At 37.4% G+C, this 25,692-nt stretch overlaps 1 protein-coding gene across 1 annotated transcript in view; it reads left to right on the top strand.

Annotated features, from left to right (window-relative positions):
- The window catches only part of SLC16A10 (solute carrier family 16 member 10), a 61,646-nt gene that overhangs the window by 16,887 nt on the left and 19,067 nt on the right, over nt 1-25,692 (top strand). The window contains exon 2 of the mRNA XM_054280162.1: nt 22,613-22,757. Coding sequence (XP_054136137.1) covers nt 22,613-22,757 — 145 coding nt within the window. The remainder of the gene's footprint in view (nt 1-22,612; nt 22,758-25,692) is intronic.

Here is a 25,692-nt window from a genome sequence, read left to right as displayed (position 1 = left end):
GTATTTGACTTGTATTCAGAGTGGGATGGAGGCTTCAGAGCCCTCCTCCAGTCAACGTCCAGGTATCATCCACGAGTTGGTAACACTGGAAGTGTAAAAACTATGTACTGTCATAGGTACTTGCTGCAAATACACAATGTTTTATTTTGAACACACAAGAAAGAGACAGCATTTCCTTTTGCACTCAGGGACTTCTGTTTCTGAATGCAGACACATGCTTTTAGGAAAGTACAAAACCAGAATCAAACCCAGCCTACTCTTTGCAGGTTTATTTCTGCCACAGCATAGCCCCAGTACTTTAAAAAATTTAATAAGAGCTGCACACAGTGGAAATAAATTTATTATGGGAAAACAGTCAATATTGTATGTATTTATTGTTGCAGAATTGAATTTTGATAGTGAAAATATTCGAGTAATTAGAATTAGATCTATCAAAAAAAGTATTTGAATAGATTGGTACAAAATGCAGAAGTGTGTTATTTCAAACTTATAGGTCTTCACGAATGCAGTTGTGCAAACAAGAAAATGGCTTATTCTTGGCAATTTTTGGTGGTCAGGAGTATTGCACTATGTACAGCATATCAAATGCAGAATAAATTGAAAACAATGTTACTTTTTTCCCCACTGCTGTCTTTGAGTTTCCTGGACTGCTGCTAGTAGAGACTTCCTTGATTTGCTATTTCCCAACGCCTTTTTGTTTCCAATTTAGAGTTAGTTACAATTGCTTTATACCTTTCTTGAGCACTTGAAGGTTGGTTTGAAACCCAGATGGTTCAAATTCTGAATTTTATGAAGAAGTTAGCATATGCAAAAGAATCAGCACACATATTGTGCAGTCAGAACCAATAAGACTGGAGAGACCTCTAAGCCCAAGCCACTAACCCAGAACTGTTAAGTCCGTCATTAAAGTCTGTCCCTAAATGCCACATCCATATGTTTTTTGAACACTTAGAGGGATGGTGATTCCACCACCCTCCTGGGCAGCATGTTCTCAATGCCTGAGCACCCTTTTGGGGAAGAAATTTTTCCTAATATGCAGTTCACAATATCTTCTCCTGATACAACTTGAGGCCATTTCCTCTTGTCCTGTGACTTCCTACATGGGAGAAGGGACTAACCCCTGCCTCAATACAACTTCCAGATCCTAACTTTTGAATGCAAACCAGGAACACAGCATAATAAGAAGCAGTGGGGGCTTTTATTTTGCACACAACTCATTGCATACATCCCTGGCTGTGTGATTTACTGCTGGGATTTGTGTTGCTGTGACTAACGAGTGGTTGTGTTGTGTCAGTGTGCTCACTGGCATGACTGCGCTTGAGAAAAGAAATTGACTTGGTGCTAAACCTGATTATAAAGATTTTTGAATAATTGAATTCAACTTTGTCTTTTAAAGTAATCTCTTCAGTGATATGAGAACTCTCCCAAGGAGAATTGGGAGCTGCTGACTGAAATATGTAATAGATGCTGTAATTTTCTGGCAGCAAATTCATTATTAAATTTGATATTTTATTTACTGTTATAAACTTGAGCCACTTGGGAACAAACCTCTAGGGTGAACTAAGGAATGTTTAATTTATTAAAAAATGTGGTTGCTTGTTATTTCTGTTGTATCTTCTTCCTTGTGTTTGGTAGCTATGGAGAAAAGAAACTCATTGCATAAAAACGTTCTGAGACCTCCATGTGTAAGGCTGTGCTTTGCATGGATCCTCCTGTTAATTTGCAAGGAAGATTTATGACCTTTCCTTTCAAGCTCACTGGCAGTGGATTTTAGAGGAAATAGCCCTGTTTATGAAAACTCCTAGCTGTGGTATCTGTATTAATGATAGGCTGGGTAGGATCTCCTGTTCAGAGCAAGTTCAGTCAGTTCAGATGACTTGGGGCCTTTGGCTGAGTTTGGATAGAGATCCCATATTCCATCTTCTGCCTCTTGTGTTATAGCCGTGCACCTTTGAGCAGTGTAGTTACATTTCTCTGCCTTTTAGGTAACTGTAGATGTCAGTAAGATCTGTATTCCTTGTGCATCCCAAAACTTTTCATAAGGTTGAAAACTACCAAATCTGCCAGCCTTCCCTCCAACATCAGGTGCTCCAACCCTCAGTTACCTTGGTGGCCTTCTCCTGCTCTCAGTCCAATATATCAATGTCTGTCTCTTGCTCTGGGGTGCAGAAAACCCAGAGCAGTTCCAGATGGAGCCTCATGAAAATGTCCCTCAACCTGCTGGTAATGCTCCTGCTAATGCAGCTTGGAGTGCAGTCAGTTTTTATTGCTGAAGGGCACCGTGCTGGCTCAAATTCAGCTTGTGTCCATGAGGTCCCACGTGTCCCTTTCTGCAAACCTGCTGTCTAAGCAATTGACCTGCAGTCTGTACTGGCTCCTGTTCTTTCATCCCAGGTGCAAGACTTTGCATCTGCCTCTGAATTCCTTCTGTCTGCTGTTGTCCCTTTCGTCAGCACATTAAGGTCCCTGCTCATAGCAACCCTGACCTTCAGCATATCAGTCACTCCTTCCAATGTGATACAAGTTGGTACTTGTGAAGTGTTTCTTTTAATATGTGTTATCTCTTATAAAACCAGCTGTATATCTTTAATGCTTAGTAAGAGACCTTCACACTGGAAATTAATCTAAGACAGTGTTCTGTATCTAGTAATTGATGCTTATGAAGCTTAAAAAGTAATTTCTGCTGTTATACACCTTCTTCCCTTTGGTCAGTCTGTGATTTTTGGACCTGGAGAGGCTGAAGTCCAACTGACATCAATTGCAGGTGGACTTAATGTTCAGTTGGAAAGGATGCACCATTAAAACTTACTTTCTTAACACAATCCATGCTTCCTTGTGTTTTAAATGTGCTTTCTGATCATTCTGGGAGTCCCATCCCATTTTTGTTTGATGAGAAATTAAAAAGTAAATTACTTTATTAGATCATCCACATATAATCTCTCTCTTAAAAAAACCCCACAATAAAAAACATACTATAAAGCCAACTAAACAAAAAACCACCTTTCAGCTGCAGTCACCTGAGTTTGTGTTTTAAGATGAGGAATTTTGTTTCTTCACCTCTTCTCAGTTTCCCAGGTGATTAGTTAATATTGCCAAACAGCAAGGGACTCAAAATGGATTCCTTCTGGATGTTGCTGGTAACTGCTCTCTTATGCTGATTTGACCCCTCTTTGTTTCTTTAACGTACTTTGTTCGTACCTCCGCGGGCTTTTCTCTTATCTAATGGAAACTTTGTTTTTCTAAGAATCTTTTGTGATGGATGAGCCCTTTGTTGAAAGCTGCTAGAAGTTCCATCTTAAACATACTTTGAATGGCATGTTACTTTAGCATATCCAGATAATTCTCGATAAGTGATTATATCTAAACACTGTTTTTCTTAAATCCTTTTGAATAAAAGAAGTTTAATCGCATGATTCATAATTGCTTGATAAGTGATAGGTATTTAAAGCTGCTTTTAGATGTGCAAAAGTTCATGATATTCAGCTGCTTTGAAGAGGTCTTTGTATCAGAGGTGATGACCTCATTGTGGCGAAGAACTACTTGTTTTGTTTTAGTGCTTTCTAGAATAAAAATTAGATGAGGGAGAAGAGTACTCCTTTAGAAAGGAAATAAACTTTGTAAAAGAATAAAGCATCTCTCACTTCTTCTTAGTTTTATTCTAGTTTATTAGCAAAATGCAGAAAACATACTTGAAAATATAAATTCTCTAATTATGTACTGAAGAGCCTTTGTTCTTCTTGAGGAGTAGTTTTAAAAAGAATTTGTAGTTGTATCTTTGTCATGTGGAAATGCTAGGGTCTTTTCCCGTCAAACAAGAAAAAAAAGGGTTTTTTTCCTATCCCTATATTTTTAAAAATAATACTTTTATCTAGCTATATTGAAGCCGTGAGAAGGGTGGTGGTCTTGAAGCTCCTACCAACTTGCACCTAGCAAGTATTTGGTTCTGATTGTCAGGAAACTTACTATTTATGTTCAGCAATACTGCAGTGTATGGCATCATCTGTTTGCCTTGGCAAGGTTATGTGAAGATACTTTCTGGCTGGGGGTGAGGGGCAAGGGAGAAGGATTGATAGAGACTTTCATGCCTTGTTCCTTCCAGGCTTTTGAAAAGCAGGAATGGCCCAGTTTGACAGTAGCCATCTTGAATATGACCAACTTCTGTGAATTTGTCCTCTGTCTTCTAAGGAGCTGTCCGTAGTTGCATTTACAAATGGAAGAGAAACATGTAAAAGTAACATTGTTGCTTTGGATCTTTTCATATTCTAGTTTCTTGAATTTCTCATATGAAGTCTGTAATATTCTTATGAGTGGTAAGCTGGATATAAAACTACCAGAATCCTTTAGTAACTATGTTAGAAGTTTTTTGGTGTGTTTTTCTTTTTTTTTTTTTTTCTAATTGATTCACTTCAGAGCTCCTGAAAGTTAAAGCATTGCCTCAAGCTAAGCATGGTGTTGGCAGGAGTTGTGCAAACTTCTTTGTGTAGTTTTTGCCAAAGAACCTCCTTGTTCTTGACCTGAAATATCCCTCCTGTTTCCAGCTGTGAGCTTCGTGAACAAACAGTATGAATTTTGACAAGCTGATCATTATTCATGCAGAATAATTTATTAGATCAAATTTTTGTTCCTAATTAGTTTTCCTTTGTTTTTTTAACAAGCTTTACTTTGTTGTATTGACTGCCTTCTTAACAGCTCTTACTTTTTGCCCATGTCATTGGGTTGAGTAAGTAATTCTAAGAAATGACTGAAGGATGCAAGTGACGTGACATTGCATTGTCTAGTATAAATGTCAGATACCACATGTAACTTACTGGCTAAGAATGTATTAAAATGCAGCATAATTTTATTGGTACATGGAATTATCTGAATTGGTCTTTAAATTGTGGTGTTCATAAGCCAGGAATACCCAGGGAGAGAAGTAATTAAATTGCAGCTTTAAAAGAAGATTGAATTTGGAGTGGTTTGGCATTTAAATTGCTGCATCAGGTTTTGTTTCACAATAAGCTAGTGTTATATGCTATTTAGAAAATCAGGAATTTCTCCTGCAATGAAATTTTTTCCTCAGTCAAATAGTGGGAAAGGTTGAGTCCGACATAAAGTAGTCTGTACTACAGCTGGTATGTGCAATTCCTTAATGCCTAAATGATATGGTGATGGAAGTTATGGACTGTTTCCCCTGGTAGTATAGTATATGTTTTTTTCCCCTCTTACCTGTCCCATTAATTTCCTTCCATTTGAATGATGAATAATGTTGAAGCAGGTTCATTGCGAGCTGTTAGAAGATAGGGAGGTAATTTTTAAAATTAAAACAAACCAACCCAAAAACTCACCTAAAACTCAACCCAAAACCTAACCAACCCTTGTCCCTGTGCATGCACACAGTCCTACCCACATACTCAGTACCTGCTGTTGGGCAACCAGACCACAGATGAATGTGTCCAAGTGGTCTTGCTAGAAATCCTCCAAATGCAATGAGTGATGGGAGATTCCTGCTATCAAAATCCTCATGTCTGCTGGGTTTTTCTTAGGTCAGTAGTTATGTGCTGAATTTGGACTTTTGTACTCTATAGGAAATCATAGTGGTGAGGATCTCTTAATCTTGTTCCACCCCTGAGTCATTACTGAGATTAGAATTTACTCAGTCTCTTGTGTCCCTTTCCTGGCTGCCTTATATCTCCAATCCTGTTGTTTATCTTCCCACCATTATCTCTCTGTGACCTAACCTATAGTTTGTCCCCTACTATAGTGTAAATGTAGTCCTTGTTTTACTGACTTAGGTATTTCGAGGAGTGGATATGTAGATGTACTGTGATCTTTGATCTGCTTATCTAGGTGTGATCAACATGTGCTGCTGTTTTCTCCTGCTGTTCTTCCTGGTGTTTCCACACCCAGCCATTCCCACTCATTGTCCAATGAGCTGTAATGTTTCCATGTCTCTGCATGAATGTCTCTGCATTTGTACAAAGAGGGAAAGAACACCTGCCTCTGTTCCACAATAGCAGTTTCTCATCTGTTATACCACTTAAACTATTAAAATATGCTTTTCAGACCTATTCCCTGAATTGTTATTAAAATTATTCCCTTTTTGTTTGGGTAACTACTTCACCTACACATTCTTGTATAGGGCTTCAGTTTGTTAGAATCTTTTTGCTCTTATCCTATCATCCATGAAATCTGCCCAGTTTTCCTTCTTCCCCTTTTCTTGCTTCCTCTACCTTGCTGGTGCCAAAGGAAACACAAGACTCCAGTGCCACACTAGCTTTAGTGTTGGAGCTTATCAGCTTAATGCTTTGCTTGGTTTTGGTATTGCAACTCCTGTCTTGTTCATACCTGCAGAGTTACCAATCCTCAGATCTTACACACCTGCTCAATACTTGGCAATTCCTCATTTTCAGGCTCCTGATTCGTGGGCTTTGTATGCATTCCGTGCACAGTGAAGCTTCTCTTCTTTCCCTTAAAGAAACTCTGAAGAGCAGCCACCTTCCTCTGGAGATGGATTCTTAGAGAACTGCTGGGGTGGTTGTTACCAGGTTTGAACTGCCAAGGGCTCCTCACATCACTGCTGATTTCATCCTTCTTTGGCACCCAGTGCTTTTCACTGAATAAAGCACAAGCCACAGGGCTTTCTGCACTCCAGTCTGCAGCCTGAATTGGAACCAGTCAGGCCTTTTGATTCTTTGTTTTCTTTGGGCTGGCTGGGGGATAATGAGTGTCAACAGCTTTTCTTTGGAACACTTTAGCTAAAGAAACATGCCTGCTATAGTTTACTTTTTAATAATTTTAGAATAATTAAAGAATGGGCACTGTTCTTTTGCTGTCTGCACTCCCAGCAGTTAATTACTTGTGCAGTCTGTTGGGTTGATACGAGTGTTTGCAGTCTTACTTGAAAATTCTCCAACACTACTCAAAAGCAGGCATGCTAATAATTCATGTTATTTGATTACTTTTACCTACTAGTAAAAGTAATTGATTATTAGTTTACATTATGTAATGCTATCAAGGTCAATTTATGCACAACAAATTTCCATATTTCTGTTTAGGGATCAGGCATTAAAGTCTAGGAGTGGTGGGGTGGGGTTTTTTAGTTTTTTGGAGTTTTTTTCTGTGAAGACATTTGGACTTCATGGAAGTTTAGAACAGCTGCTGAGCTCCCTAACTTTTATTCCAGTTGCTGCAAGGAAAGTGTCCTGTCCTAGCAACTCTTATGCTGTGCTGTCTTTGGGAGGAAGTGCAGGGCTTCCCAGAGGTATTCCTTATGATGGAATAATGCTCTTTTTATCAGCTAAAAGCTACTAGTGAATTTATCTGACAGGGACATCTCCAGCAGGATTTTTGTGCAATGCCTTCTTAACCCTTGATACAATTCAGAGCTCCTGATGACACCTCAGTTAACTCTATAGTGGCTGGGAGTAAATGCTACAGTGGCTCTTCAGGAGGACAAACCTGTTGCCAAGTGGACACTGTACATGAAAACTCCTCTGCTAAGATTGTGGAATTAAAACTGGGCTTTCAGAATTGGAAATGTCTTGTTTAGCCAGATCTGCTGAGCTTTGCCTTTGTCACTAGTTTTTCATTGACTGGTGTAAGAAAGGACTGATTGTGTTGTGTGACAAGTGCAACTTGCTGGAAATACAAGCTTGGACCAGAAGGGGAGGACTAGTGTATTTTAAGTAGGGCTGTAATTTTTTTTCTTTGGTTCTAAGTGTTTGGGAAAATCTCAGGCCAGATCTGACAGCCTGAGAGCAGTGAAGTTGCTGCTGCTTTGTGTCACACAGTGCACATGCACACCACATGTACACATGTACAGATTAACTGGCAGGCGCTCCAACCATTCACATGAACACAGCACTACTGGTGACATCCCACTCCCCTCTCTAGCTGAACAGAATGGGGTTCTGGTAGTGTGAATGTGTATCTGTATTTATAATATATGTATGCATGTTTGCAATGTGGATCCTTCCTGCTGGTTTCAGACACTCAGATATGAACAGAGGTGCCTTTACCAGGAGAAGTTTAAATGGAAATTTAGCAAGCAGACAGGACAGGCTGTGCTTGGCAGGGGCAGGGTGTGCTGAGATGACCATACCAGCCAGCAAACTGCTCACATATGGGCAATGCTTTTTACTTTCTCATAATTCTTACTTTTCCACGCTTGTTCCTCCCCAAAACCCCTGAACATCTCCCAGGTCCCTCCCATAAACATCCCCTAAGTTACTTGTGTAATCCTGAAATGCTTTTCCCCCAGTGTGTCCCATGACCCAGGTCAGTACTCTCCCTTGGTTCTAAAAGTGCCCTGGCATGGGCTCACCTGGCCATGGGGGCTCAGCCCCTCCTGGGAGGGACAGACCAAGGAGAGCAGGCCAGAGTGTCCCCTCTTCTGGGCCTGTGCCTTGGGTTCCCTCCCTGCCTTCACCCCAGTGCTCCTTGGGGCGGAGACAGGCTGGAGCTGTCAGGGATTAAGGCTCTGGAAGAAGGATGCTCTTTGGGCTCTCGGTCCTGCCACTGCCTCTCTGTGCCCCTGTGTGCCTGCAGCCAATCCTGCACTGCATAGCCCAGCACTGAGCAGCAGGAGCTCCACACAAGACACAACCTGCTGAGGTCACTCGTGGGGCTGGCAGCAGCCCTTGGCCAAGCTCAGTAGAGTTGTGCTCCATGAGCAGCAGGGATCAAAAGCTTTGGTTCAGGAACTTGCATGTAATACACTTAGCACTCCTTTTCTTGTTCTGTTGCTTTTTCTGCCCTTTTCTTCTCTCAGAAGCTGTAATTTAGTGGTTGGTGAAAGAAGCCCTATGTCTTGAGCTTTTTAGATCATTATAAGAGTGAGATTTTTTTCTTTTGTATGAAATGTGAATGTATGTATTGTATATGTGTTATTAATGTTGATCCAACTGTTCACACATTATCTAGTGACAGTTACTGTTGTAATAGCACTTTTGTTAGGCTTAATGTTATTTTTACTGCTTCTTTTCCCCTAAAATCAGAAAAAAGGGAATAATAGTTCGCTTACTCATATGGAGTTAAACTGCATAGGTGAAAACTTGTTGGTGTAATTCCTTAATTGATAGAGTTCTGGAAATAGCACTGAAGTAAATGTGGTTGGAGAAATGGTGGTAGTAGCTGAGCTACTTAGTGCTTAGGTAGGAAGCTGATAAAATAGAACATGTGTAAAATGCAGTGATTCTAAGATATCGGAGTCAAATGTTATTGCGTGGAGATTGAGCCTTCAGCAGAAATAATTGGGTGCTTGCCTTTTGTGATAACTGTTATACTGTTTGGTAATGTGCTAGTATGCATAATAACTGGAAAAAAATCTGGACTGTTCATGTACCAGTTCTTGCTTTTGACAGAAGAAAAACGGTGTCATTGCAAGAGAGTATTTAATGTTTGCCCACTTAAGCAAGACTGCTAGTTTCTAGGAAGAGTGGTGTTTTTAGGCTTCTTTTCAACAAACAAAAAGTTTTTCTAGTGAACAGTAAAGGAGTAGGGCATTGAAACTTTCAAAGATCTTCCAATTTCCATCAGATATTTGAAGGAGACAGCTGATTCCTTGACTAAATTTTATAGTTTCTCTTAAAAAAAACCCCAAACACCAAGCCAGCTTACATTAAGGAAGTAATAAACAAAGTTTTAATCCAGGACTTAAAAAAAATATACTGGACACTGCATGATCATTTGTTTGCTCATGGTGGGTACGAAGAGTCTCTTTAAAACAGGCATCCAGAAGCTTGAAGAGCTAAAGGTATTGGTGTAAAAGGGGGAGGAAAAGAACCAGCAGTATGATTGGCTCAATTTTGTGTTGTTTCACCTACATATTTTATAAATAAGAGCTTTGGACTTCTGATTTTTTTTCCAGAATACAGCAAAAGACTCAGTAAAAACATTGGTTTTATTACTTAGTTAGTGTGATCTTTATCAAGCAAAACTATTTTTTTTTCTTTAAAACAATCTTCAGAAGATTGTAACCCTAACCAAAATTTGATGGACTGATGTGTGTTGTGGTGTTCTTGGGTTTTTTTAACCACAGTTTTGGTAAAGAATTGCTAGTAGGTGGATGCACAGTCAAAGAATAAGCAATGTAATGCAGACATTATTGGACTAGAAAGATATGGTTCTTGACTAAAACAGCTAATTTATTCCAGTTATGATTGTTTATGCACAATTTTATTTTTTATATAGGCATTATTACTCCCTTATCTTTGATGGGATTTTATCTATATAAAAACTTAACAAAGTATTTAATTTGTAAGGATACTCAGTATTTTCAGAGCTGATTTGATGTCTTAGGCATAACTATATAATTTTTGGAAAGTAATACAATACAGAATAGGAGAGAACCTGTAATGCTAAAGAGGACTCTCAAATGTGAAAAATGTTGTAGGGGTCTGCACAGCAGTTCAGGAAGAACTGCTGGGCATGGGAAGAATTTGTACTGGAGGAGTTAGTGGAGGACAGTCCCCTGTGGCAGGGATCCCATGCTGGAGCAGGGGAAGAGTGTGAGGAGGAAGGAGCAGCAGAGACAACATGTGATGAACTCTCTGTAACCTCATTCTCAGTACCTCTGTGCCACTGAAGGGAGGAGATAGAGACTTTGGGAATGAAATTGAGCCCAGGAGGAAGGGGAATGTACATTTTAGGATTAGGTTTTATTTTTCATTAATCTGATTTGATTGGTAACAAATTAAACTCATTTCCCTAAGCTGAGCCTTTTTTGCCCATGACAGTAACTGGTGACTGATCTCCTTGTCTTTGATCTCAATCCATGAGCCTTTAGTTATTTTCTCTCCTCTGTCCTGAGCTGAGGAGGGGAGTTATAGAATGGCTAGGTAGGTGCCTGGTGTTTAACCAAGATTAATCCACCACAAATAGAAATTTTCAGCTCTAGATTATTAGCTTGAAATAAGTATGGTGCTCCTTTAAAATAGATTTTAGGGAGTGTTTCCTTTCATGCTTCTCAGTAATGTTTCTTAAGGAAAAACCCAATCCCAAACCATTTTTATCTGAGAACTGTAGCATAGTTTGGATTGGAAGGGAGCTTAAACACCACGTAGTTCCAATTCCCCTAATGCCACGCCTGGATGCCCAGGAAACCCCATGGCATTTTAGGGAGTCAGTTCTTTAATCCAGAAAAAATCATTTTGGATACCAGGAAGGCATTGCCAGCTCTGGGAGCCCAGGGTGAATCTAGAGCTGCAGCTCCTCCTGCTACCTCCTGGGAAGCAAGTTTGGGAGCCACTGTTTTGAGAAACCACTTCTGGTTTGTGGCTTGTTTTTAACTAGGGGAAAGTGGCATGTTTAGAAATACAAATATCTTACAGCCCCAGGGCATGCTGGCATTATAAGAGCAAGTCCCTCTGTGATAGGTGCTCAATCCATGCTGCCTTTCTCAGCAGTAGGTGTACAAACTCTCCTTTCCTATCTCTTCCACCTTCCTTGGAAAGAAAAACAAACATTAAAGATTGATAAAAAGTGACTCTCCCAAGTTCCTGCCTATTGGTTTGACTTAAGGCTCTTCCAGAAAATAGGGTTTGGACAATATGTTCTGTCTCGGGGGAGGGTGTCTTGATTCAACAGCTCACCGGAAAGCATTTTGTTTAAAAAATTTTTGTGCTTTGCTAACTGTAAATATCACCCAGATTATAACTGCAACCTGTGATATTTGCAATGTTGAGACTCCACTCAAAATCCTTTGTTGTTCATAATAACCAAAAATATGCAGGTGTGAGCTCCAAATCTGCTGAGTACCTCAACAAGCTGTAGTGCACGTGTCCTGTGTCTGTCAGGCTGACCTACACAGCAAGTCACATCCAGCTGCTTAGCTAAGATAAAAATACTCACTGTGTGTGCAGTGTAGCAAGTTGTTCAAGTTTTCTAGATGAATGGCAACCTGGCCTTTTGGATTGCTGGAAGTCAGACAGATAACTGCCTGGATAGCTGGTATTAAGTTAATGAGAAATAGTTTATTGTCCCAGTGAGTCATATTGGCAGACTTAAAAATTTTGCATGGGAGTGAGAGAGAAGAACAAGGTCAAGAGTTAACAGTGGCTGGTTCACTTGGTTGCAAGGGTTAGAGTGCACGTGAGTGTAACTGATATAAAGGGCACACGCTGACATAAAGATTTATTCCTTCACATGTGCTGTCTGCTCTTATCAAGCTTTCCATGCAAATGATTTCCTCTCGCTATTAATCCTCTGAAAGGGAGGTTACTTTAATTCATTTGCTTGCTGTCCAGAAACTTAAGATGCCCCTGTTGTTTGACTTAAGTTTTCATACTTGAGGGGAGGAGAGTAGGAGATGGTGGGTAAAAGAAAATTAAATGCATGAAAGTCCCCTTTTTTACTTCAGCCTGTGAAAACAATATCCAACTCTTAGTGTTGCTTAAAAATAATCCAGTTTTGGACTTCTGTATTGACTTGGCATTGTATTTGTGATAGGATTGATAAAATTATCTGGAAAAACAAGAAAGCATTCTTTATGAAGAACACATACTGAACTTTTTGATTGTCATCTCACTTCACCTGAAGGTTCCTTGCTTTAAAGTCAAATGTACTTTCCACATAACAATAGCACAAAATAGTGTTATTTGGCCAAAGACAGAAATTTGTAGTGTAGTTCAGTGTTTGTACTTGTATTATTAAATGCAGGCATGTGGAACATTTGTCTGGTTTTTGGTTTGTAAAGTTGTGTTGCAAAATAGGCACTGTTGTTTCTGTGCAAATACAGATTCCCCTCTGAAGCAGGTGTAAGTTAAACAATCAGATCTTACCTTGAAAAATACTACTTACTTTTTGCAGCATCTAAATGATTTGCCCTAAAGTCACTTGTTTTTCTGTTTTATTTGACCTGCATAATAGAGTTTTGTTATTCTACCTTTTCCTTTATGATAACTGGTCTGTCCCTTGCTTAAAATGCCTGTTGATAGATGACTGCTTTGGGGTGGAGGGTGGAAAAGGCCAGTTTGTAACATGGGAATATCTTTTAGATAACAGTTTGAGCCTTGAGAGTAGAGATTGAAAACCTAAAGTTTGATTATTTTGTAGGGACGTACAGAACATAAGGGGAATATGTTGATGGAATCGAGGAAGCAGAGCTGTTAGAATCTGTCCAACTGAAGGTACTGACATGTAGTGGGGTCTTTTAGGCAATCCTGAGAGGCTCAGAAGGATCTTTTAATGTGAAAAGTCAGAGTTACTTTGTGAGTTGCTTGGTGGCAGTCTGTCCTCCTGAACTTCCAGTAGTGAACCAAACGTACTTGTGAAGTAAGATTTCTTTACCATGCTGCTTTTATCTTCATGGGCTCACAAGGATTTCCTGTAGAAGTAAAATGAATGCCCATGTCAGTTAAAGGACAACCTTGATTTGCGGGTCTTGCCCCAGTGCAAGTGAGGTGAGGGAAAGAAAGAAGACTGATAGCTCCATTAAGAGTTTAGGAATTTGAATCTTGAGTTTTAATCTATACTATAGCTCTAAAACACAAGACCATTGTATAATGTTTGATTGCAGATAAGTTTGGAATGTATGCAGCTGTTGGTTGGGAAAGCAGTTAGGATTAAATCTTTCTGGAAAAATCAGAGTATCTTCTTTGAAGTTAACAGCTACTACTTCCTTATGCAGAAAATTACTGATCCTAAATCAAAACAGAACACGATTCTTGGCCTTCAACTGTTTGGAATTAAAAAAAAAATGAGCAAACAAACCAGTGCTAATTTGAGAGGAGGAAAGGAAAGATAAAAATGTGCCTGGAAATCAGTTCTGGAGCTCAATATTTTAGGCTGTTAGTTAAAAATGTGATTACATTGTACTTTGAAAAGAGTCTCAGCAGAAAACATTCTAGTATGACTCCTAAATGGAAAAACAAGTGGTTACAGCCATTTCTTATCGATTTGTTCCTTGTTTATTCTTCCTACCACAGCATTTTCAGACTTTATTAAGTGTCAAAGGTCAAGCTCAGTTTGCTATGAAACCCAAATGCATGTGTTTTTCTGTTAATGATTTACTTCAACCTTCCTTTAAAGGTTCCTGAAGGCTTAACACTTAAAATCTCTAGCAGCAATATTTTGTCTAACCCTATGCTTTTGAGCTTTTGTTTTAGCTTCTGCTAACTTAAGCATTTGTTTATTTTCATCTAGCTTTTAAAAAATATGTAGAAGAGTTGCAGTTTCTCTAGTAGTAAGAATTGTTGGCCTATAAGTACATTTTTAACTGTTTCAGGTTTATATTTTCTCCCCTGTTGTTTGTGAAAATTTTGTGATAGCTTCCCATGGTAGGTGGGATTTTGTGATAGGTTCCCATGGAACTTGGTTTGTGTTCACCATTACTGTCCCTTTTGTTAAAGGGGAAGCAAACAAGAAAAAAATAAAGCTACAACACTCTGCCTAAACTTGTGTTAATACAGAAAGTGTAAATCAGAAGCTATTTAAATAATTGGCTAGTTGCAGTAGTGTGGGATGTTTTGTCAGTATATGAATACTATTTTTTTTTTCCCCACTGTTCTGTTTTCCTGCTGCTTATGCACACAAGGAGTTAGTAGAAATTCTGATTTTGTCATGTCGTTACTTTCACAGAGGGTGAGATTAGTCTAGTCCAATTCTGATAAGTGGCAAGCTTGGTGAGGCTCACTGTATTAGGGATATGTGTGACTCTTTGGCACTTGCTGGTGTATCTGTCACACATCATATGAAAGAATATAGTGTAAAAAGCCTTTAAAGAAATAAGCCTATGATTTGACTTGACAGAATGTTTGGTTTTGTTTTTTACACCAACAAGCTTGCTTTGCTTGCACAGCAATGTTACAACACGTTGGCAAGTTTATGCTTCCTTCCACCTTCTTGCATTAAGTTCAACATGGCATACACGAACCTGAAGAAGCATTTTGGATGGTCAAGAGGCAATACACTGAAGAGATGCTATGCAAAAACACAGGAGAGCTTACAGCTATTGGCAAAATCTGGGAGTGTTCAGTCTTTCATTCAGAATAAAGTAATTCAAACTACCTGATAATGACCTGAAAGCAGAGGTTGTGCTTTCATGCTTTGTGATATGGAAACAAGGTGTCTGTTGAAAGGTCTCTTTATAGGGATTCAGTGACTAATATTCAGTTATTGGGTTCAGATGCATGGTAACAACCGATATTTTTCAGTAATAAGGTTATTCAATAAAAGGTTTTTTCCTCGAGGACAAGAAAAAGAGAACGTTGAGGGGAAACCCCCCAATGCCTTGTATTCCTGTTGGATACTTTCATTAGATCCTGGTTCATAAATCTTCGTGTTGACCATGATCTGAGTGTGTTATGGAAATCTGACTAGATTCTTTACAGATAATTCTGATTTCCAAAGCATGTGCAAGATAGGCTTGGTATCCAAAAGAGTTGGTACTTCTTTGCACTCAGTTATCTTTGACCAAAGTATTTCAGAATTTCTGCTTAATTTAGAATTCAAAAAAATTTTTTTGATAGTATTGCTTTAAGGGAGAGCGTAGCTCAGACGTCTGCAAACTAAACACGGGAAAGTAAGCAAACTGGAAGCTGTAGTCATGTAACCTGAGTTCAGAGTATAGGATACTTCCTGTGGCAGCATTATGTCATAAATTTATTTTTAGTCCTTAAACACATACTTTCTCTAATGGGATCAGCAGTTCTCTTTTGGATAGAAGCAGCAGTGGGCTTTTTTGACAGTAGGGATTCTAAGTGTGTCTGTACATGCATTTTAACATCTGCTTTCCTTTTGCACTGACATACTGTTGTGGGATCTGTGGATTACTCAGTAATAGGAGTGGCAGTGTGGAAACCAGTTGCTCTCCCTTTTGCACCCACAACTAATGAAATTCCTCACAAGTCATGAGAATTTACTGAACAGGTTCTGGAACAATTTTCACAGGCAGGTGTAAGCAAAACATGTAGCACAAGGTATTTGATGTTGTCTTTGGGTAGTGATAGGTTAGGTAAAAGTGGGGTGGCAATTTCCAGGAGGCTGACCTACAGAGGCTCTCAGAGGATATTGGAATATTTGTTGGGTCCAATGGTTGTGTTGATGTTAGGTAACTAATATCTGCTGAGCAATTCCCTCTTTTGGAAATTGCTGGCTTTCCCTGAAGAAAAAAAAGAAGTGGATAAAAGAGAATGTATCTGGAGTGCCTTAGGCAAAGGATAACCCAGTGCTTCTGGGCACAAGGCAAAAAGAATAAAACAATACTGATGGAAAAATTGCATCATAGGAGGGAAATACCGTAGTTCTAAGCCATGAATTTTACATCTCCAATTTTAATAATAGGTCTCATATGATTTGCTTGTTAGGATCTATTTGGTTTACAATTCAAGGATACCCTCAACCCCCTCATACTTTTAGGGGGAAAACAGTTTTATTCCTATGGCTAGGTTTGTTTGTTTGTTTTGTTTTTTTGTTTACCTGAAGAAATTCATATTGCCAGCCTTTTTTTTTTTTTCTGAAGAACTGCTGATGTTTAACATGATCTTCAGAATCCAGTTTTTCAAGAAGCAGGAATTTAGAACAGTACTGTTCCATAAATTATATGGAATACCTCTGGTTATCTGGTCTGACACCCTTCACTCAAAGCCAGCCAAGTTAAAATATATTGAACCTCTGAGTTATATCAGCTAGATCTGAGTTATTCAGTGTTGTCCAGTCAAGTTTTAAATACACCCAAGAAAGGAATTTCCACTACATTTTTGGGTCACACTTTCTAAAGTTTGACTAACTTTATGGTGAAAATTTTCACGACATCTAATTGGAATGTCCTTTGTTGCAGTTTCAGCTGGAGTTTTGTCCCATTGCTGTACATGACTGAAAAGAAGACAGCTTTATATTTGTAATAATCACCTCTTAGATACCTGCAGACACCGATTAGATTATTTTTGAGCTGTGTGTCTTCTGCATGCTGAACAAATCCAAACTCTAGTGTGTCTTCAAACTCTATTGTGTCCTCAGTGTGTTGGTGGCTGACTACTAGACTTGCTGTGTTCTTCTGCTACTGCTGAGTGATTAATATGGCAAATTAAACTCAGCTTATGTATGTGTCTCATGAGGAGAAAGGTAATCCAAATGAGTGGTAAAAAAAAGGTGTCTGCACCTTCAGACATCATTAGCATTTGTAGGAAAAGAAGGTTATGGATAGTTTTGTAAACATATTTACTCAGAAGCAGCTGCAATACATAAAGAACAAAAAGAGGGAGAATAAAGGAAGTATAATTAGAACATAGAGACTGGGAAATAAAGAAACTTATTATTACATAAGTTATTGCATAATAAGCATGCAATTCTGGCTACCTGGTCTCAGAAACAGTGGGATGTACTCAATATAAAGGGGCAAAGTACATCTTCTGTACAAAGACAGACTGAATCAAAAAGTTGCTTCATTTTGGAGAAGAAATTAGTATGAACAGATCTGATTAGGGCACATAAAATCATGGCTTTCAAGAGGAACCTCAGCAGGGATGATTAATTCTTGTTTCTTATAGTGGAGGAATTAAATATGAGTAAGTTCAAAGCCAAGGGGAGTTATTTCTAATGTGGTGCTGGTGCCCTGAGCATGTTCTGTAACTGATTACAACAAAAGCAGGGAAGCCAAAATAATATTGATGGAACTGAATGTTCCTGTTGAATGGTTAGATGCAGCACTCTGCTTAGGCGGTTCCTAAGCTGCCTATTGCTGGATCTTGGGAGGATGTAGCCAGGGAAAAAGCATGCTAGCCCTTTATCCAGAGGTCTTTGTCTAAGTACTTTGTGGTGGTCAGAAACAGGGTTCTGGGCTAAATCAATCTTTGATCTACATGGCTTTGCAATTATCTTGTTGTTTTAAAAATTAAATGCCATGTAAATGTGATTTAACAGGCAAGGAATTATTAATACTAGCTGGAGACACACAAATTATTTCCATAAATAACTTTCAACAACCACTTTTGTTTCCTCCAGAACAGGATCTCTCAAATTTCCAAGCTATTCTCATAACAAATCTTTTTATGGCAGTCAATCTTACGCTTTGCTGAAGAGAATATCTGTGTAAATGGCCATAATAGAAGTATGGATCTTTTACCCATTCCATATTTAAATTATGGAGTTTTTTGCTGTAAGAAGTTGTGGAAGCTGAAAATACACCAGTGTTCCAAGGAAGCTTGGCAGTTCATGGAGGAGAAATTGCCAGAATATTGAAAAATGCAGTGGAAAAAGAAGTAATGTCCAAATTTATGTATAAAGAAAAACAAATAATAATAGGCTTAAGAAGTCTCTCAGCTGTTAGTGGTTTGAGGCTGGGAGAGTACATACAGGCTTCCTTATGCTTGCATAAATTGTAACTAATAACTTAGTGAAAGCTAAATATTATTCAAGCTTATTGAGCTTTTAGAAGTTACTAAGTGCCTTTATTTTTCTTGCCCCACATTTCTTGTCTTCTAGACAGCAGCATTTTGTTCTCTTTCTCAACCAGAACAATCTCAAGGGAAAATATTAAAAAAACCCACCATCTTGAAGCTTGTTAAAGAACGAAGGGTGTTACTACTGTGTTGTGCCAAACACTTGTAAGGCACTTGAGGATAAAACTGCTAAGTTCCTTATTGTAATTCTTAGAAAAAAATGGTTTTAAACAAGAAGGTTTTGGACAAGTAGCCTTTATTTAAATTTGTGCATGATAAAGCATTCCAACAGAACATTATTATCATGTTTTCTTTTTTGTTGTCCTGTAAATCCTAGTGCTTGACTCTAAAAAATGAACTAAAATATTTAATAGCTTGGTTTATAGTTTGGCAGATAAATGTTTGTTGTGTAATCTAACTGTGACAGTGGGAATAATTCTGAGAGTCAGAATATTAGATACTATTTGAAATAGTATCTAATATTCAGATATTAGATACTATTTAAAAAAAGTTATTTAATTTTTAAAGAGTCATGGTAGAACAGCAGCATATTTTTGGAGTACATAGTATAGTTGCATTGCTGTAGACTTTTGAACAGAGGAAATAATTAAAGAAATCTCAGAATATATGTTCAGATTTTCAGTGAACTGATCAGGAAAGAACATGTAGCTGTGACTTTCATGTTTGAATAATTCTAGTTATAGTAAAACGTTGAGGTTTTGTAATCCATTATGTGTTTCATTGGCACAGAACAAACAGACTTTTCAGTACAGGTGCTCCCTGGTCTGATACTTGTATCTTAACGATGACTACTTTTACATCTTCTAGGGAAGCCTGGGAATTGTTAAATCCATGGAAAATTACATGTTTTGAGGAGTTAATTCTTAACTTTCAGTGCCTTAAGGAATATTTAAGTCCTTAAAGTAGAAATAGGTTTTCTTCTATAGCAATCAAAATGTTTTGTGTATGAATATGAATACAGTTATATGTAGCAATTAGGTGCTGTATTAGTATCTGAATTAGCAGCTCTGGAGTATGGCCAGCTTGTGCCAGGAAGGCAGCCAGTAGCCTGGAGGAGAAATACTTTAATTAATATGTAATAACTGCTCTAGAGAGCTCTCAGTATTCTGGCAAGCTGCACTTGTAATTTTTTGTATTACTTAGGACAGTTTAATATCTGTTCGAAAAAGTGTGGAAGACAATTCAATGTATATTTTTCATACTGCATGAGAAAGCATAAGGGTGCTTGAAAACTTACTTGAACAAAGTGAGATAAAAAATTACTTGGATGTATTGAATATATTTAAAAGCCAAAAATTTCTTTATAGAATGAAGATATCACAGCAAGAATTATTTGCCTTAGGGCATTTAAAGATTTACTCATGTACTCTTCTGTTTATTTTTGGTGCAAGGTTTCTTCACAAAGGAAGAAGGCAGTACATTTTTTTGATCTATGTATAGAGGTGAAGTTTAACTTCAGGAATATTCTTTTCAATAGATAATAAAGCTGTTCATACAAAACATGCCAACCACATCTCTAAACTACATTTCTGTAGATTAATGAGTGCAACTTACTGAAGCAGTAATTTGAAGGGCTCCAGTTTTCATTAGGTAGATAAGTGGTCTCCCACTTCTGCAGTGGGACTTATTCCCACATGAACATTCCATTCTGAAATGCTTCAGATAAGGCATCATCATTTGTCTTAACTGTCTGTTGTCTTGAAAACCAGTGGAAACTTTCTCTTTTAGACTCTGCCCTGTCATTATTGTAATAAAAAAAGAGAATCAAGTGATGAAAAAGGCATAGTTTTTTCATGAGTGCCTGGAAGCACAAAGAGACAAAATCAATGTGTTAGTTTAATTTGAGCTGAATGTCTTCAGCCTTTTATATTCCAATTATTTTATTAGCTGTATAGGCCATAAAAATACACTGTAAACCTGGACTTCACTAAGTAGAATTGAAATAAAATCACAGCCTGTAGCTCTAAAGTAATTTAGTCAGTTACTTTATGCAAGCTACTTCAGCTCAGTTTTAGGTGCCCACTTTCTTTGCTGGTTTTGCCTCCATGAATGGGGGCCATGTGAGATTGAATTCTCAAAACCAGTCATCTCTGGTGGGCTTGTCTCCTGTCTGTTGCCTTTTAATCTTTTTGTACCTGGACAGGCAGGGTGACAGGTGGTTCAGCCCTTCCTTGTACCTTCATACCCCATGAAACTTGTGATGGATGCTTCTCAAGGTTTAGCTGCCTCTTTGCCTTGCAGGAGGGGGACTCTGATTCCTAGTGCTGCCCTGCAAATCATGCAGAGGTGCTGAGGACTGTTCATGGTGGTGTAACCACCATTTATTTGGGAGGGTGATAGGCTGAAATGGACATTCTGTCCCCTGGTGTTTGCAGTTTCCTTTGAACAGTAAAACTGCAGGCTCACTCTGGGAAAGATAAGGATGAGGAGTCTTGTAGAAGTTGGACTTCTTAGAAGCTTTGTAACTGCCTGGTCTCCAGGCTGTGTGAGAACATCTCCCTTAGACTCCTGCCTACAGACTGTGGTTAGTGTAATGTCTTGTCCCATCAGTAGCCATTTGGGCTGTAATAGGGGACAGATCTCAGAGGAGTTGTGTCCTGCCACACCCAAGGTGTTCTTGAGCTTTCCTCAACGGCAGGGAACTAGACCTTTCATAAACTTGGTCTTTGCTGTTCAGGCAATGTCATGGGGTCTTTGTTCTTCCTAATCTCTTGTGCTGTCCCTTCATACAGTTTGAGATTTTGCTGCAGAGCTGCAAGGCAGCAGGGCTATCATATATGGGGTAGCCCTACACAGGAAATGGCCATAAAAGTACATCAGCCTTAGATTGTGCCTTGAAACTCTATTATTTTATCACACTATCAAAAAATCCCTGTGACACACCTCCCTCCCTCCCTTCCCTAGACAGTTAGGCCATGGCTTGTTGAAAGCATTGTTTGACCTAAAATAAAGGTTTTCTTTCTTGTACTCATTTCTGGTTATCTCTATCTATCTATTCTTTTGTGTTTCATTTACATTGTAAGTTCTTGGAAGAAACAAGTTTTTGCTTGTTGGTTTCTTTTTCTGTTGTTAGTGTCTTGCATGATGAGGTCTCAGTCAATGTGTAGGGTTCATTGGCACTTGAACAACTCATCTCCTAAGCCTTGGTAGTGGTAGATCTACTTGCAAATATACTTCATTTAGTCCTGTGGTTATATGCTTTTCCAGATAATTTGATTTGTCTTCATCACTGAATCACAATTGTTTTTCTAACTACATCTTTAGGAAAGATATTCTAAACAAAATTACAGTTACATAAATTTAAAACTCTTTTGGGTTGAAAGAGTTGTCCTGTCTTCTGTATAATTCGAAATGAAGATAAAATATTTTTTCCAATTCATTTTGAATTAGTACCTTTTTCCACTTCCTGTTTAGACAATTTTTTTTCCCCCCATATTGGTGGGGACATTTCCAATATATACATGACTATATATATCAAACATATTAGTTGTAACTACTAGCTGTGCTAAAAAACCCCACTTGTGGCTGAAACTATAGTGGACTCACCTGAATCGAATCTGAATGATCTAATAAACCAAGTACAGTTTTCACAATGTCTATAAAGCTCAAGCAGTATCAAAAGTAGTGAAATTTTCCCATTATATATATGAAAGAGGTTTTAGTAACTCAAGTTTTTGTCTAAAGTAAAATCACATTCCTATTACAGTCTAAAAGCCTATTGATTACTCCTTATTGATGTTCAGTCTGATCTACATCTAGTAATGAAGTTTAAAAATTATTACTCTTTTTTCAGCAAATGTACCTGTTTAAAGTCATTAAGGTCTAGCATTAAGTCAAGTGAAATGAACGAACTGATGTCAGAATGAATATGGATCTTCAAAGGTGTCTTTAATGACCTAGGCATCAGTTTGAATAATAGGTTAGTTACTAGAGAAGTGTTTTTGTGCTTATAAGAAAAAAAAAAAAGTAGGAGTAATAGCTACAAAAAAGTTAATTGCATGCTTTGAGCTGATAAAATCTAAATTAGTTGATTATATAAATTGTTAGGGTCTTTTTTTTTACCATGTTAGGTAAGTATATTTCAATATGTAGTTAAATGTTTTTAAAATAGTTACCCAATTGCTACCCAGCTTTAGCTCAGCAACATAAAATCCTAGGTGAGAACAAGTATTAACTGAAAGCTGAAATCACTTGGTCTTCTAAAATGTTGTCTTTTCTTTTCTATTTTGCAGCGTGGGTGAGCTCTCTTTCCATGGGAATGGTCTTCTTCTGCTCCCCAATAGTCAGCATATTCACAGACCTGTTTGGCTGTCGAAAAGTAGCTGTTATTGGAGCTGCAGTAGGGCTTGTTGGGCTCCTTTCAAGTTCTTTTGTAAGGTAAAAAACTTAAATTCATCATTTTTAATGTATTTTATCAATTTTTTTAGTGTTGTAATATTGATCTAATGAGTAGAAGGGTTAAACAGTGCTACCTTATATTATCTTGAGAAAACTTGTTTTTTTTGTGTTTGGTTTTGTCTTTCAAACTATGACTTGTGAACTTTCAACTTAAAAAGTATTTTAAAAAACTTAACATTTATAAATAAAAACAAGAGTACCTATTTAACAGGAACTACTATTTATAAATATATCAACAGCAAGACTAGTGCTATAAGATCAACAGCATTGTCCAGGATAAACTTATATATTTGCTTGATGTACATTGTGTTGTAACAGGTACATAAACATTGTTGTTGTCTTCCCTTCCAGGCCTGTCCCCTTAATTTTCTTTTGAAAGTTTTAATGGTGATAAAAACACAGTAGAGCCTCCAGGAAGCTGTTAAAATTCTAGTGAAATTTGATGTTTTCTTCTGTTCTTACTGGTCCAATTGCCAAATATGGAGATAGAGAAAACCTTGATGTATTGACTATACTTAAGACTTATTCATTTTAGATTTTTTTTCTAATAGTTTACAATTAATGTATGTGTTTCTTTTCGTTTTTTTCATTTGCATATAACTTTTGCAGAGTAAATCTTAAGGAATTAAAGAGTGACTCATTTGTTGCATGTATCCTGTAGAAGATGAGGAAACAGGAAATTTACTTAGTTTAGTCACCATCAGAAATTGGTTAGTGAAAGTAGAGTGTAAAAAGTAGTGGGGAAATAATCCAGTTACCGCTAGTTTTCAGAGACTTTTTTTGTCCCCACCCTTAGCAGAATAAGTATAGGAACAATCACGCTACATTCAGAAGAGCTTTCCACTTAGGTGCAAATGTATTGATGCAGGCAAAAAACTTGTCAATGTCTTTTCTGTGCTTGTACTCTGAATCAGATGGACGTGAGCTGCTGTGATCTGAATGGTTAATCCTGGTGCAAATATTTGGCTTAATTAATTTCATTAAACAAACAAACAAAAAAATTAAAAGATGTGTCTTGGAAGAGTCTTTCTTCCTCTTTTCTACCTAGTAGTATGTTGAGTGATGAATACCAAACCACCCTTGTCATTAGATAAAGATCATTCTTGTGTTTGTCTGATACCCAGTTGAACAAAGGCACAGAAGAGACATGCAAGAGCAAGTTGTTTTGTAAAGGCTTTAAAAATATTTCAGCTTAACTAAACTTTGAAGAGCACTTTGAGAGGTGAATTCTTGTAAGAGTACATGCCAGGTTGATGTGCATACTTGGTGTTTCATTATGTTACTGACACTAAAATGATTTATGCCTGTGATGTTATCAGTTCATTAAAGGAGCATAGTTCAGATACAGAAGCCAATGTTCTGGAAGGAAAATACTGTAAAGTAGGCAAATGTCATATGATCTACTGCTTTTGCATTGCACCAATTTCTTAATATAAGTTTTATGTCTTAGGAAATTAAGATGTGTTTATAATGCAGGACAATATTTTAATATGCATGTTGTGCTGCAGGATCTTTGAGTGAATTTACATATGGAAGCAAAAGTTCACTGTCTTCACTGCATGATGTTACTCCTCTCATTTTGTAACTTCTGGTTTTATTTTCCTGATTATTTTCCATTAATAAAGGTAATAAATCTTTCCCCTTTTGTTGTTTCTGCTGGCTTATGTTGTGTACCATCAGTTTCAGAAATTGATAGTTTAATATAGAAGGTGACAATATTATGTCACACAAATAATTATTTTTCGCTATAATACACAAACCCAGAGTACCTGGAGTCAGACCTTGATTAGCCAATTACTATTTCCTAAGAAGTTCTTGCATAGGGAGCTTGTGGAATTGATTTTTTTACAGAGGAGTGCTGGCAGGTTGCATCCTGTCATGAAAAGCACTATGTAAAGCACTCATGCTCATTTTAAAAAAGTTAAAGAGTTAAAAAGATTAACTTCTGTTTTCCAGAAGTCCTTTAAATGCAGGTGTTAATTGATAAAACAGGAGGTGAGGGTTCATTGTAAACATAACATTAAAAAAAAAATATATAAACTCTCATGTGCTGCCTCAGAAAACTCATAAAAATTTCTTGCACCCTGCCTTCATCTAAATGTTAAAAAATGTTTTCTTTCACTAACTAATACTACAGCACTAGTTTAATTACTTATACTGCTGCTGTTACTTCATACTTTTAGCATTTCTTGCACAAGTACTTTTTATTCATGTCACGTGTTTGTGATCAATTAAAATGGCTCTGCTTTGTTTCAGTTGTAGAGTAAATGGTAATAATAGTGAACTTTATAATGAAGATCCACCTTCCTATGAGATGAAATATTTCATTTCTTATTAACATTTTTTTTTAGTTCTTTCTTAGCATATTCAATATATGTGCCAAACCACTGAATTTAAAGTATTTATTAAAAAGGAGACTATTTGTCTAAAGAATTAATACCTAAAGAGTCTATAATTTATTAATATATTACATTACAAAATTTTGTCAGTATTTAAATATATTATTTTTCATTATTATTGATGTCTGCCACATTTGTTACTTTATTTTCATAACAAATTGTTTACTTGATTTCTATGGGTTCATGAGGAGAGTTCAGTATGACATTTGACCTGCTAGCATAGTGAAGAAATGTGTAAATCAAAACAGTACAATTTTCTTTGGGGAAAAAAAAAAAATCCAAAAACCCAGCAATGGTTGAACTTACATTTGGCTAATGTGCCTTGACAGTGATTTTGAAAACTTTTTTAGCTACACTATTTGATGTAATTAAAATTGAATGTAATTTTTATTTTTTTACCTGTTCAGTAAATTCTGTGAAATTTTTCAGTGGAAGGAGATAGACTAGTTGGTGAATTAAGCTGATACAGTGCTATTCAACTATAAGTATATACAAACTCTTATTTACAGTAGTGA

Source organism: Melozone crissalis, unplaced genomic scaffold (assembly GCF_028551555.1).
Source record: "Melozone crissalis strain CALT ecotype California unplaced genomic scaffold, PUWL_Pcris_2 ptg000027l_1, whole genome shotgun sequence".
Lineage (NCBI taxonomy): Eukaryota > Metazoa > Chordata > Aves > Passeriformes > Passerellidae > Melozone > Melozone crissalis.
Note: the sequence above shows the minus strand (reverse complement) of the source record. Positions and strands in the feature narration are given on the sequence as shown.